The sequence below is a fragment of the Cololabis saira genome, chromosome 1, assembly GCF_033807715.1.
Source record: "Cololabis saira isolate AMF1-May2022 chromosome 1, fColSai1.1, whole genome shotgun sequence".
Taxonomy (NCBI): Eukaryota; Metazoa; Chordata; class Actinopteri; order Beloniformes; family Belonidae; genus Cololabis; species Cololabis saira.
Window position 1 is genome coordinate 15,698,996 of NC_084587.1, and position 14,183 is coordinate 15,713,178.

The following is a 14,183-nucleotide window of genomic DNA, read 5'->3' on the forward strand; positions in this document are numbered from 1 at the left end:
ATGGGGATGTTGAACACGTAGGAGTACAGCACTCTCGGTCCACCTCTTATTTATGTCAGGTTTAAGGGAATCAGGTACTGTTAAGGCTGCAAGACAAGGTCACTCGCATCATTTCTCAGCCCCAGGAGCCATCTGTCAGAACTGCTTATGAGTTAAAGCGTTACCTGCAATAAATAACAGCGCTTCAGTTGACTACCGGTCGCTGTCCCAGGGTTAAAGTATCTATAAATTGTGAGCAATCCTTCTTTAACACTTCTTTTAGTCAACAAACACTTCAACTGGCTGCTGCATCTCTGGTTTGACTACAGCCTCTAAGTTAGAAGCTCTTAAGAGCAATGAGCACCTATATTAGCCTCCAGGCGCAGAAAATTAATGCAGAGGCACGCTTAAGCAGCAAAAACTGCTGAGCTGCGAAGGCCGTCACTGGAGCCGAACTGATGTGGGTGTTGCTGGAGATACGAACTACGTATAAACAAACAAATTTACAAATGACATTTATAGTGATTGTGACAAATGCAGACTGCCTCCAAAAACATTTGAACCATAAACCCGAGTAGCTGGTGCTGGTAGGAAATACAGGGAAACACGTTTTAAATCACATGTTGACTTTAATCTATAAAAGACAACAGCAGCAGCAGCATATGGTTTATTATATATACAGAATTCCTTTGTTAAAAGAGGTGTAACATTTGGTACAAAAAAAAACCCAAACTACATGAGCGTCTGTGGCACCACCTTCCTTTATTACAACTGTTTATCTTCTGAATTTGTAGAAAAAAAAATTAAGCACAGAATTACACATATACTTAATGGGATGTTTATACAGAACAATGCAATAACACTACATAGAGATTTTCTATGTATTTACATAAATAATATACAATCTATATTTACACATTTACTTGGAATGTTGTTGCTGTTATTGTTAATCTTTGCCTGAATTCCCACTGCAGAGATGCTGCACTTCTTCTGCTGACATCTAAAGAGAATTAGTGTAAAGAAACAGCAGGCAGGCTTGAAGGGCAGAAACAGAATAATGCAGAAGTGCATCAGGCAACATCATAACTTCAGCTCAGCTGTGGGGAATTACGAGTCGCATGCTGGAATATTAGGGCATCTTTTCAATTTTCCCCCGTTCTTGGGGTGCTTTCGGCTTTAAGGAAGTCTTTGCACAAATCAAGTGTTTATGATGAATCATGTGAGGATGTAAAGCACATGCTGAGGGCTGCTTTAGCCCTGCATCTCTGGGCTCAGACACGATGCTTGCTTTTATTCTCACTGTAAGTTTTCTGTCTGCATACCAGTTAAATGTACAAAAAATGAAATTGCTGTCAAATGTGTCTGTTCTGTTCATGCTTCGTGAAAACACGAGTTTGTCCCACAGATTCAGATTCCCCTACCTGTCTGCCACTTTGCAGCAGCATCAAATCAAGTAACGCTTTGAACTTGATACCAAGCGAAACACCTACACCGTGTGAAAGAACATGATTAAATTTATAGTCTCGTTATATGGGCTGCTGTTCACTTTTATCGGTGTGTTCAATTTTGATCCTGCTACAAAAGGTAACGGTTTGTGTGTGGTCATGTGCGTGTGTCTCCGAGTGTGTGCACGAGGTAATGAAATGGGAACATGTGGATAAGAAGAGAGCAGCAGGGAATTGAGGATGTGGAGAGACAAAGAAAAGGAAGATTCTCATTTGAGATAAAAAATAAACTCCTTAGAGTTTCAGAAGACAGACAGACAGACAGACACACACACACATTCACAGACAATGACTTAACATTTAAGAAGAGAATTAAGGTAGCTGGTAGAAAAGCTTAACTGATCTTGTGGAGAAAAAAAAAACATGTCTGTAAATAGCTGACCTTGGGCTCTGGGGGAAATTGAAAACAAATTTTCCCTGCAGGGATCAACACAGGGCTTCAGTGTTATTATTACCACTCAGGCTGTAAACCCATTAACACTGCTTAATGGAGCTCACTGTGAAAAAGGAAAATCGCACAGTTAGAAAAATGACTGAGGAATAAGGCGAGATAATCTCTCCATGTAGTGTAACTCATCAAGAAAAGAAAAAAAACCCTCTACAGCCCGTACAAGCTCCAGATCTGAGCTGATGCAGCACAGAAGACATTACACACAAAAATATGAGATGAAACACGATGGTTTTTTTTTAAATGACAAAAACAAAGTGCTTCATAGTTCTGTATAGAAAAGCTGTTTTTGGAGTTGTGCTGATTATGTCAAACTCTTGCTTTCATCTGTCGGTGGGCAAACGCTGCAAAACAGAGCAGAAATGCTCTTACCAACCGCTGAACGAAAATACCAGGGAATGCATTAAAATAGCAACATCAGACAATATCACATGTTGTTAGGAGAGCAGCAAGAAAATGATGAGGCAGTCTTGACAATCTCTCTGTCTCATCAGAAATAGATGCTGAGAGTGATTGTGTAGGTTTACACTGCATGTGTGTCCTGCACCGTTGAGAGAAAAGGAATAATAAGCAGATTTAAATAAAGCTGTTAAGACAGCTTTTTCTCTCGTATGCAGATACATGCTGCAGATGCCTCTTCAACATGCAAGGCAGTACCCTAACCGGATGTGAAAATTTGTCGGGGAGTTCACCTGTACCTTAACCCTAATCATTCCCTGAAAGGTAGAGTATTGTGAGAATTAAGGAGGAATAGAAAAATGAGGGAAAAACCTGAAGAGAGCTCAGAAATAAATAATTCATTTCCCATTGAAGGCAGCTGGTTCACTTTTTGTCCCGTCGGTGTCAGCTGTGACGATGAGGACGGCCTCTGAGTGAAAGCATGTGCGGACAGTCATCAGTTGTTCGTGTTTTCACAATCTGACGACCACCACGCACGCGCCGGCCCTGCCCAAACATAGAGGCGCTACCTGGAGGACAACACAGGAAACGCAAGAATCACAAACCCAGTCGGACACAGGTAACAGGCGCGGCTGCAGCGTGCATAGAACCGTACTCTGATAGTTACATTAGATCATGCCATCACTTTAAAGATTTTATTCTGCAATCTGGGTATGGAAAATATGATGCATTTGGAAAATAATCAAGATTAAACCAGCAACAAATCTTGAAAACAAACAGGGACAGATAGTCAGTCAGTACCTATGTGTTTTAAAATTCAAATGAGTGTAAGCGATTGGATCATTGCTTGCCAGTTTACATGCTGAAGTGACTAATGTGTTCCTCAGTTGTAAACTGTTTTGGATAAAAGCATTTGGTAAATAAATAGAAAAATAATGTACCATTTAATGTTTTGGCAGTAGTGAAGATTATCATCTGAATGTGGATTTTCCCTGAGCTACTGAGTCAGACTTGGTTTAGTTCTGGTCTGCTTCACTATGTTAGTTCTCTAAATGAAGCTTTCTTTATGAAAAAGAAAAAAATCCTTCATGCATGCCTAACACATCCAAGACACGCTCAGCAGTCTGTCTCAACCAAAAACTGAGCTAAAAATAAAGTTGTATTTCTTGGAAAAGCAGAATCACACCTCCAAGCGAAACATGGATGTTTTGTTTTTGTGGTTGGGGTGCTCATGTTTGCTGCATCTCGTGCAGCATCTGTTAGCTGGCAGGATCAACATAAACATCAGCTTAAAGTTGGGGTATATTAGTGTTTATATTTACAACATCACATAACCACTAAAAGGCTGCTTCATCTGCTTATAAAGACCTTGTGGCACTCCAGAAACTGTTTTTATTTTATGTTTTAAGGACAAGAATGAGCTTTGACACTTAAGGGAATGATTTATTTGATATAAAACACAGAAATCTGTCAAATTTCTTGACTTCCGTGCATAAAATTAATACTCATGTTAACTGAAGATAATATGATTGACAGATTTGTGCTGAAAATACTGTAAAAGATGTTACAGGGACAAGACGAGCAAAACACCCGCTGGTTTGTTAGTCTGACTTACTGACAAACGCATGGTGGTCACATGTTATGATCTCAACATGCTCCCTCACGTCTCCGTTTGTCCCTATCCGTCTGGCAGCTTGAACAGTTCCCTGCATTTTATATCCGACCACCCACACCTCTTTTATTCTCAGCATGGTGCATGCCTCTAAAATGTCAAATTTCCAGTAACTTCAGTCGGCAATCCTCTGAGGCTTTGCAGGAGATGAAGCATAAAGAGAAGTGTAATACAGATCCCTGAAAGCAGCTGAATGAGATTGTTCAACTTTTAAACAATCCTCTCTAACTCCCACTGCTGCAGCTGCAAGGACAATATTAGCATCGGGGAAAAGCATATTTGCATAACAAAGAAAACATGCCAAGATACTCGGGGAGAGGAGCTGGATGAAAGTCGGCTATGTGTGTATAAAGCAACTTTCTCGGTGTTAACGTGTGCATACCTGTGTCCACTCATTCGTCTGAGGGTCGTAGGCTTCCACAGTATTTAGATACACCTGCCCATCATAACCGCCCACCGCATAGAGGCGGTCACCGAGGAGACAAACACCAACGGCATCCCTGCTGATACTCATGGGAGCTACAGCTGTCCACACATCTGTCTGAGGGTCGTATCTGGAAACATGCAACATCCACAGGAGTTTAAATATGACAAAATATTCTTTATTTTGTTCCAGATTGTATGGCTCATACAATAACTAACGTTTAGGACAAAGACATTCTTCAGCATTAGAGTAGATCGATATTAAACACTTAAATGCATAAAGGTATATCTGATCCAAGAGCTGGTTTGGTTGAGTAGCGTTACTAGGAAAAAAATGAAAAAGTTGGCATGCCAGTGGAGAAATCAATAAACATGACGGTTCTGAGTTCCAGTAAGAGTTATATGCTGTAAACCTTTCATGCCAAACAGTTGGCTTGTGAAAAATGTGAAGAAATTTTTCCTTTTGCAGAGATTTAGAGATGTCTGTCAAAGGCTGTGCTCGAAAGGATGGAAATAATCATGTAACCTCTTTTTTGGGTTTGGAAAGTTATTTATTTTTCCTACATGTCATAATTTTAAGGTAAGTTAGGTCACGACTACAAAAACAGAGACACATGTTCTTTTGGAAATAAACATCCTTCCAAAATGCTGAGCTCTCGATTTAAATAAACCATCAGGAATCAGTTATACAGTATATATCTACTAAACTAGAGAAGTGCAGGAGCCCCACAGTAAGTGCTGAGTTCATAAAGTTTATAAAAGTCAGATTGGAAAAATAAATAAATAAATCACTGTGGATATCAGTATAGGTCGTGTAAATTTAACCTTGTAATTATTTTCGAGGATGTTGTTTCTAATTGTAATATTAAGAGCTATTTGCATGGAAAGTGTGGTCAAAACGTAGAAGTATGTTAAAAGCTATGGTAAAAGTGCTCATGCATATTCAAGTTTAAGACAATTCAGTTCCAACTCAAGTTGTATCCCGCAAGGGAAAGGACTGGAGTAGATGAATAAATGGATGGTTGAATGAATGAAGGAACAAATGACTGAACAAACTTACACCTGAGTATGTCCTAAATTCAAAATAAACAACAAATAACCTCACAAGTACACATGCAATCATTTCTCCTCACCTTTCCACACAGTCACTTAACCGAGATGCCAGAGATGACGCCGGGGCATCGTGACCGCCGATGGCGTACAGGAAGCCATGCCACGTGGCCACACCCACACCGCCCCGCCTCTTCACCATAGGAGCACAAGCGGTCCACCTGAAAATGCAGATTACGACCATCAGGGACAGAAAACAGTCTGGAGAACGTGTAAACTTATTATCTGCATTTGAGGCCATGGGCCGGAACTTATTTTCAGGCTCCCCGTAAGACCTTAATGAAGCTATGTTATGAATAAAAATCGTTTGATTATGTGCTGTTCCAATTTTCTAAGAGGGTTTTAATCTCTTTTGATCTATGGATAAATAAGCTTAGGAGAAGAGGAACTTCATTAGAGGCACCAGCAGACAGGAGAAATAATTTATTCTAGTCAAATGAAGCCCCCTGTCCTCTTACCTGTTTGTGTGGGGGTCAAAGCACTCCACCGAACGTAAGCAGGACGAGCCGTCACGACCTCCAACTGCGTACAACCTGAGAAAGCCATATAATAGATAACCCTTCTGGACATGAACATACAAGACACTGTTCACATTACTGGAAACCTTTTCAACCCCGTGACAGTGAAACAGATGGTAAAAAGGTGTGCAGGGCTTTTAGGGGGCAAAATGAGGTGAAAAGAAAAAAAAAGAAACACTCAGCCAACACTCTTGGGGCATCACATCCCTAGACAGTCACTCAGTGTGCATTTGTGTGTGTGTCCTTGTGCGCATGCACACACACATCAGTGGATGTGAAGTTGGGATGCTGAAGAAGGAAGTGTACGAGAGCAAGTCAAGCAAGTAATGAGTTCCATCAGGCAAAGAGCCCAGAGACTACACAACCCGTATATGCCACACTCACTAAAGCATAGACACCTACACACAGCACACACACGACTGCTGGGCATGGTTAGCACAAATCAGTTGTTTCTGTATTAATTAGCATCTATTCAGTCTTTTTCTGCGGCATCTCTCTGAGGCACTGAATAATGAAAACAACAGAATTTATTAGAGTCAAAATGGCACGCGGTCTGTTTCTAAGGCATCTGGATGGCTGGAGCTCTGAGCCTAATCAAATCCTGCTATTAAAATCTACATCTGTATGTGTGTCATTGTGAATGATATCAGCTTCACAAGTACGGCTGGAAATGAGACTGGGTCTGTAGAGGAAGAGCGGGACTTTGTACAGCAGTCTTTGCAACTGTGTCGATGTAATCTTCAATACTAGCAGAACTGAAGCTCCGGGGAGATTCTTTCTAATCCACAAGCAAAAAAATACTTCATAATGACTTATATTTTACAGCTACGGGAACTAGTCATCAACATACAGACTTGTACATTATATGTGGTACTGGTATGAATTGGGACATTGCTGACGTGTAAAGTAGAGAATTTAAAATATATTTAGGAAAAAAATACAATTGTGAAGATGAGATGCATCTCATACACAACATATTCCCACTTAGAATCCCTTGCAACTAATGTAAAGATGTTATTTTTGAGGTTGGAGGTGTTATTTCCCACTGCTAAAGTCCTACATTTTTACATCAAAACTACCTATCTGACAGTGGGAGGACATCGCACTAAAACATGTGTAGGACATCTTCTAATTTCTTTATTTGTTTAGTTTTTTTTCCATGTCTTCAGTTACTTTCTTCCTAGAGGTGACCTTTCCAAAATCATAAATGAGTTTTGCGTTGGGAACTATAAATGATTATTCTTATTCACAGTGTCACATTCATTTCAATCAACTCAGCTTTAAATTATTCAAATTACTTGATACATTATTAAATGACTTTCGATTTAAATCCAGTATTTAACATATCATCATCGGATTACTTGGATTTTTATAAGCTTCATTTTATTTATTTCACAAAGCTACATTTTTTATTTGGTAAAATAATTTTTCACTGATTCATTTTGGTAAAGTCAACACTGAAAATTTAACTCAGATCCGTCTCATTCTTTCGGTCAACACAATGGCTCGCAGTGTTCACGGTGCATAATTCAGATTATGCAAAACATGCAACAAACGCCTGAAGGCTCTCAGCACTAAAGTGATGCTGATAGGACTGTATCCTGCACGCGACGGAGCAAAATTAATTAATTTGAAAGATCACTCACTTGCCGTTGAGAACCGCTACGCCGACTGTGCTTCTCGGCGTGGCCATGCTTGCAACAAAGCTCCACTGGCGAGCTTGGGGGTCCCACCTGGAAGACGGGGAGAAAAGGTCTCGTCTCAGCTGAAGGTGGGAAATAGATTTCCACTTTACCGGATCTTTCAACAACAACAAATCCTCATTAAAATGTAATCCTTACTACTCGAGACAATCCACAGAGGTGGCTGCCCACAGCTTTTCTCATTAATTATTATAACATTACTATCATTATACAGCATTGTCTAACCTCTCCACTGTACTGAGGTAGCTCCAGCCGTCATGCCCTCCAACTGCGTACATGGGCCCCCCTAGGACGGCGACACCTGTAACAACAACCTCAAGTGTATCACACGCTTAAATCATGGCAAGTCTCCAAAACAACCAGCTGGGCCAAGTTCTTCAAACACTTTCTTAACAGTGACTGGGAGTTCATATCGTGTGTGCAACCCAATCCAGAGCAGAAGAACTTTAGGGACTTATCTGCCAGAACATCTGTGCCACCAGATGTGTGTCTGAATCCTCATTTTCCTTGATTAACATGCACACATTTATAAACATGCAGAAGTGGCACAGTGCATCTTATCACATTTCTGTCACAGCAACAGCAGGCTGGAGCATCGAGTGGGGGATACAGTAATTCAGTTGACCTTTTTCAAGTGTTCCTCCTGTACTGTATTGCTCACAAAAGGAGTTGCAGACTAAACTGAACAGGAACCTTTTTTCAGTGTGTATACACGATGTCAGAGTGCTCACCTAAGCCATGCCTGTGTGTGGACATGGGAGGCATGACGCTCCAGGTCTTGTTGTGTGGACTGTAACACTCCACTGTGTTGAGGGTTTTTAGGCCGTCTCTGCCTCCCACCACGTAAAGACGGTCGTCGAGGACGGCGACACCAAACTGAAGTCTCCGTCCGCTCATGGTGGCCACTTGCCTCCAAGAGTCCTGACGCAGACAGTACTGCTCGATGCTCGTAGCACCTGGAAAGAACAAAAAAAATAAAAATAAATCGCGTTGAAATGAAGAAACCTCTTCCATTTCCTGTTAAACTGTTAAGACATCGTTTCTTTTGTCCTTTATTTTAAGAATACCACTAAAGTGATGTTTAGTGCAATTGTAAAGTGTTAAGAAAGTGAACTAGTTGAGATGTTAAAATAGGTGGGGAACAAATCTCTGATTATGGTCATCTGCTGATAATAACATGTATATATATTTAATATCATCATTAAGTTTTATTTCCAACCCTCATGATGGATAATTTCATCTCCCTTTGGACAAAGTAAGGATTTGGTATAGTGTGAATTATCACCTCAATGTAATGTGTGAGTTTTTACGAGGTGCTGCTAATGTTCTTTTTGGCAGCCTGTTTCAATTTTAGTCTAGTCTTTGGGTCAAGCTATCATTTCAGTTTTTATTAGTTTTAGTCATGTTCATTCTCCTTTTAGTCGTGTCAACTTCAGTCGACTAAAAGTCTGAGCATTTTAGTCTTATTTTAGTCAGAACTGTCCAGGACCATTTTAGTCTAGTTTTAGTCAAAGATTGTATTTAGCCAAACTCATTTGAATTACAATTCAAACAATGTTATCTTATTAGGGCCCGAGCACTTACAGTGCGAAGGCCCTATTGTATCTGTAGGAATTTTTCTTTATTCTGACGGAAGGAGGGCCTTTTTGCCCCCCTAAACGTGCCCCAAAAGTCACCAAATTTTGCACGCAAGCCAAGCCTGGCGGAAAATTTGATATTTAATGGTTTGCATTAATGGGCGTGGCAAAATGGCTCAACAGCACCCCCTAGAAAACTTTGTGCCTCAAGCCCCACAATACGGTTTGACGTACATGCACGAAAACCGGTACACACCTGTATCATGGCGCAACTTAAAGAAAAGTCTCTTGGCGCCATGGCCGAAACCGAACAGGAAGTCGGCCATTTTGAACATTTTGAATTAATCGTCGTCATTTTGGCGAAATTTATGCCATTCCTTCAGCTCCTTCAGAGCCCGAACCGTAACGTGCACCCAGGTGTGTTATACATCAAAATGGTCGTCTCCATCCACCAACGACGCGTATTACTTTTCTCTTTCAAAAGCGTTACCGTGCCGACGCCAGACGCCAAAAAGCGCGCCCACGTTCATCTGATTGGTTCAGACAGAAAAAACTTTGTACCTCAAGCCCCACAATACAGTTTGACGTACATGAACGAAAATCGGTACACACCTGTCCATATTTGATAGTTCCCCAAAAGTCACCAAATTTTGCATGCAAGCCAGGCCTGGTGATAAATTTGATATTTCATGGTTTGCATTAATGGGCGTGGCCTAATGGCTCAACAGCGGCCCCTAGAATACTATTCTCTGCCATAACTTTTGAACGGGTTGTGATAAAGACATGTGGGTGGTGTCATCGGACTCTGTATTGAGTCCTTGACCTTCATTGTTGCAAATTAGCCCCGCCCCTTCCTCTGATTGGTCGAGATTTCATAGTTCCTATTTTCGGCCCTAACTTTTGAATGGTTTCACATAAAGACTCGTGGGTGGTGTCATTGGACATGGTTTTAAATCCCTTGACCATAATTGGTGTGAATTAGCCCCGCCCCTTCTTCTGATTGGTCGATATTTCAGAGCTCCTATTTTCTGCCATAACTTTTGAATGGTTTGACATATAGAGTCGTGGGTGGTGTCATCGGACTTAGTTTTGAGTCCTTGACCTTAATTGGTGCAAATTGCACACGCGAGGGCCCGTTCATCGCTGCTTGCAGCTTTAATTACTATTGTTACCTTATAGGATCACGAATACATTCATTCCAGCTCTGCGTTAACTGCATCAGCCTCTAACATGCAGCTGCATCTTCTGGACCTAATTCCCTGCTGCAGCGACTGGGATTGAGGACGTGACGTCACCCAGCAGCAGAACTAAACCAGAGGAAACTACTTAAAAATGGACATTAAGGATCTTTGTTAAACATTTCGTCTCGTTTTGGTCAACGAAAATGAAGACACATTTTAGCAGAGTTTTTATTTGTAATCTACATTTTAGTGTTGTTTTTATTCATCTACGATATTACATTATATATTTAATTATCGTTATCGTCATATGACGAGCATTTTCGTTGCGTCTCATCTCGTTTTCCTCAGGTGATAAAGGTTCGTTGACGACGATATTTAGTCATAATTTTCGTTGACGAAAGCAACTTGAGGTGCTGCTCTACCTTTTGAGGCGTCCATACCCCCCACAGCGAACATGGCCCCGACGGTGGCCTTGCGAGGTCGTGTGCGAGGACTCTGAAGCAGGGGCCGGTGCTGGGGCAACAGATGATACTTCATCCCCTCCATCAGGAGTCGCTGACACTCCACGCTGTCGCGGAGGAGAGGGTTCGATGCCAGGTCCGCCAGGAACTACACACATGTAGAGAAAGAAAAAAAACAAAAACAAAGATCATGTGACGGTTGGTGCTGAAACATGCTGGTTACACGCTTGCAGTGCATCAAGACGGCTGTAGCCCCGTGTCAGTTACCATGTTGCCACTGATTGAGCGGGTTTGAGAGTTTAAGGAAAGCTGCTCTCTCATTGATTGAGAGATTAGATGAGATCAACAGCTATGTGTGCGTCGTCTCTCACGTACACACTCACATACACCACCGATCATCTGACACACTAGACCGCTAATCTCTCCTCAACATCTCATCAGCTCTGCATTCAATACCCTCTAACCTCATCACATGTCACACACACACGCACACCAACAGCTGCAGCACAAAGCCTTCAATCCACAAGACCGATCCTTAAAATACATCCAGAGGAAGCTGCTGCTTGAGAGGCTGAGCGGTTTCCCTGGCGGCAAGAAATACATGATTTACATTTAGATAGCCGTGCGTTCGTGTGTCTCTATGCTTGTGTGTGTTAACGAGCAGGTCGTAACACTTACTTGGAATTTTAATCAATTTTCAGGTTTTTCATCTTATGTGTGGGAAAATATATAAGGATTATATCAAAGAGAAAATACGATTCACATCTTTTTTTTTTCTTCAATATTGCTCACACCCACAAAATAAGTTATTTTGCCCGAATAACCCCATTTGCTGATTAAATAGAAAAACCTAATATCAACAGCAGAAGTGGAACGCGTAACACAAGCACAGAAAACCGATAAGCAGCCTGCTCCCCAGGGCTGCACTCCACTTCGATTACATACCATCACAGAGGGACGCGTTTCGGGGACTCCTTTTTTGCATATTTATTTGTGTATGTGTGAGCTGGGAAATTGCAAATCTAAAGAAACATGTTTGCACTTCTCTGCGGTAATTTATCCACGGCAGTGTGAAGGATTGAATGTTGAGGGGGAGATAAGGCCGAGTACAGCGGGCGCACCACTTTCTCCTCCCTGTACTCTCTTTACATCACAGCGTTGCAGAGGGAGCCCTGTTATCCTCTGTCTCAGCTTACGCTTAGAAGAGACATCATGGGCGCCGTCCACTTTTAAGAAACACGTTCACACTCTGACACGCTTTGAAAACACATCTTTTAGCTATGTACATTTTTCATGCTTTATGCCTCTCACAGGTTTGCAAGACAAACTTCTGAGAACGCAACATGCTCAAGACTGAAATAATTCAGCTTTTAGATGCAGCAGAATTCAGTAAAATCATCAAAACCTGAAATTCCAAAGTGGATCTGTAGGTCAAGCTTTATATCTTTTCAATAAGTCAAAGTGGCACTGAGAAGTTTTTATGTTAAAATATCAGGCTGATTTCATTTGAAGCCATATTTGATCATTTTTAAGAAGAGCCGTATAATTCTTGCGTTCTCCCGTCCCAAGAGTGACAGAGCGAACAATCAAACAAGTAAATCTTGGGCAGTGTCATAAAAGTGATTTAACCTCCACAGCTATGGGGAAACCATCAATCCAGTAGCAGTAACCTCAGCATGTTTACATCCAGGGGGCAGTTGTCCAAGTAGGGAAGTCCAGACTATCTTCTCTGTGGCCACTTCGTCCAGCTCATCTGACGGTATACCGAGGTGGCATCTGAGAAACATAGTCCCTCCAGTGTGTCCTGGGTCTTCCTCTGGGTCTCCTCACAGTGGGACGTGCCAGAGAGACCTCACCAGGGAAACGTGCAGGAAGCATCCTCACCACATGCCCAAGCTACCTTATCTGGCTCCTGTCGATGGAAAGGAGCAGCAGCTCTACTCTGAGCCCTTCCTGGATGTCTGAGCTTCTCATCCTAACTCTCCGGGAGAGCCTGCACACCCTGCGGAGGAAACTCATTTCCAGCACTTGTATCTGCGATCTTGTTCTCTCTGCAACTACCCAGAGCTTGTGACCATAGGTGAGGGCAGGAACAAAGACTGACTGGTAAATCGAGAGCTTAGCCTCTCGGCTCAGCTCCTACTTCACCATTACAGACTGATGCGGCATCCATATCACTGGATGCTGCACCGACCCCCTTATCAATCTCCCCCTTCATGCTTTCCTCCCTCGTGGACATGAGCCTGAGATACTTCAACTCCGCCACTCGAGGCAGGATCTAATCCCTGACCTGGAGAGGGACGGCCTTTTCTTTTCTGACTGAGGACCGTAGGAACCTCTGAGCTAAAACTGGCAAAAGTTCCTCTGTGATCCTTTAACGTGCTAAACTGAAATTTTGAGCATAGTCCATTATCACTAACTGTTGGTCAAAGCGCTAAATATCAATTAATGTGCTCCAGAAGAAAGGCATGCACTGATTATCTCATGTTTAAATGCACCTCCCTTTAACACTCGGCTTTTATACCCGTCTTCCCATTAACACCAATATAACCCTGAACTGTTATTGGTCACAAAAAGTAGCGCAGCTTACCAGACCAAAGACGCTCCTCTGAGCAGATTGACTCAGATCTGCATTTATGTGGCAGGAGTAACGGGGAGGCGGGACAAAAGGTATTCATTGTATGAATCGACACACTCTTGATCAGCAATGGCAGCGTAGCGTAGATAGAAGGTTGAATAATTGGTTGATGAGTATTGATCGGTAGTCTGTGCAGTTTATGGCCCACTTTACTGGCATTTCACAGCTCATGAGGTTGTTAAATGTTAATTCATTTATCAGTAAGAGATGGCGGTGATGTGCTGTCACACATGATGCAGTGTTTAAGGAAGAATCAGACCTAAGCTCTGTGCCTCCCTCATTTTCATCCTCTCTGACCCACAACCATTTTACCGCTTTACTTTGCTCACATCCATCTCTGCCCCCTGATTAGATGGTTACGGCTAACATTTTAGCTGACCCGGGCAAAGTCATCTATCTAATGTGTCCACCATACAGTACACAAGTGAAGAACAGGAAGACGTATGCAGGGTCGACATGATGGTAAAAGTGGAAGGGGCACGCTTTATCGCTACAGCTTCCTTATTTATGGTGAGGGAAATTAATGATAGGGGAGATCAAAAGAGATTACTCTGCTGCAGTTAAGAGAG

At 42.0% G+C, this 14,183-nt stretch overlaps 1 protein-coding gene across 2 annotated transcripts in view; it reads right to left on the bottom strand.

Moving 5' to 3' along the window:
• Positions 1 to 721: 721 nt before the first annotated feature.
• The window catches only part of klhl5 (kelch-like family member 5), a 36,116-nt gene continuing 22,654 nt past the window's right edge, over positions 722 to 14,183 (bottom strand). The window contains exons 6-13 of one of the 2 annotated variants that reach the window (XM_061710498.1): positions 10,938 to 11,124; positions 8,489 to 8,713; positions 7,983 to 8,058; positions 7,701 to 7,787; positions 5,995 to 6,069; positions 5,560 to 5,697; positions 4,386 to 4,557; positions 722 to 2,900 (exon numbers count right to left, since the gene is read on the bottom strand). In XM_061710498.1, coding sequence (XP_061566482.1) covers positions 2,844 to 2,900; positions 4,386 to 4,557; positions 5,560 to 5,697; positions 5,995 to 6,069; positions 7,701 to 7,787; positions 7,983 to 8,058; positions 8,489 to 8,713; positions 10,938 to 11,124 — 1,017 coding nt within the window. In that variant the 3' untranslated portion in view covers positions 722 to 2,843. Of the gene's footprint in view, positions 2,901 to 4,385; positions 4,558 to 5,559; positions 5,698 to 5,994; positions 6,070 to 7,700; positions 7,788 to 7,982; positions 8,059 to 8,488; positions 8,714 to 10,937; positions 11,125 to 14,183 lie in introns of those variants that run through there. The other variant, XR_009770625.1, reaches the window with a different exon arrangement.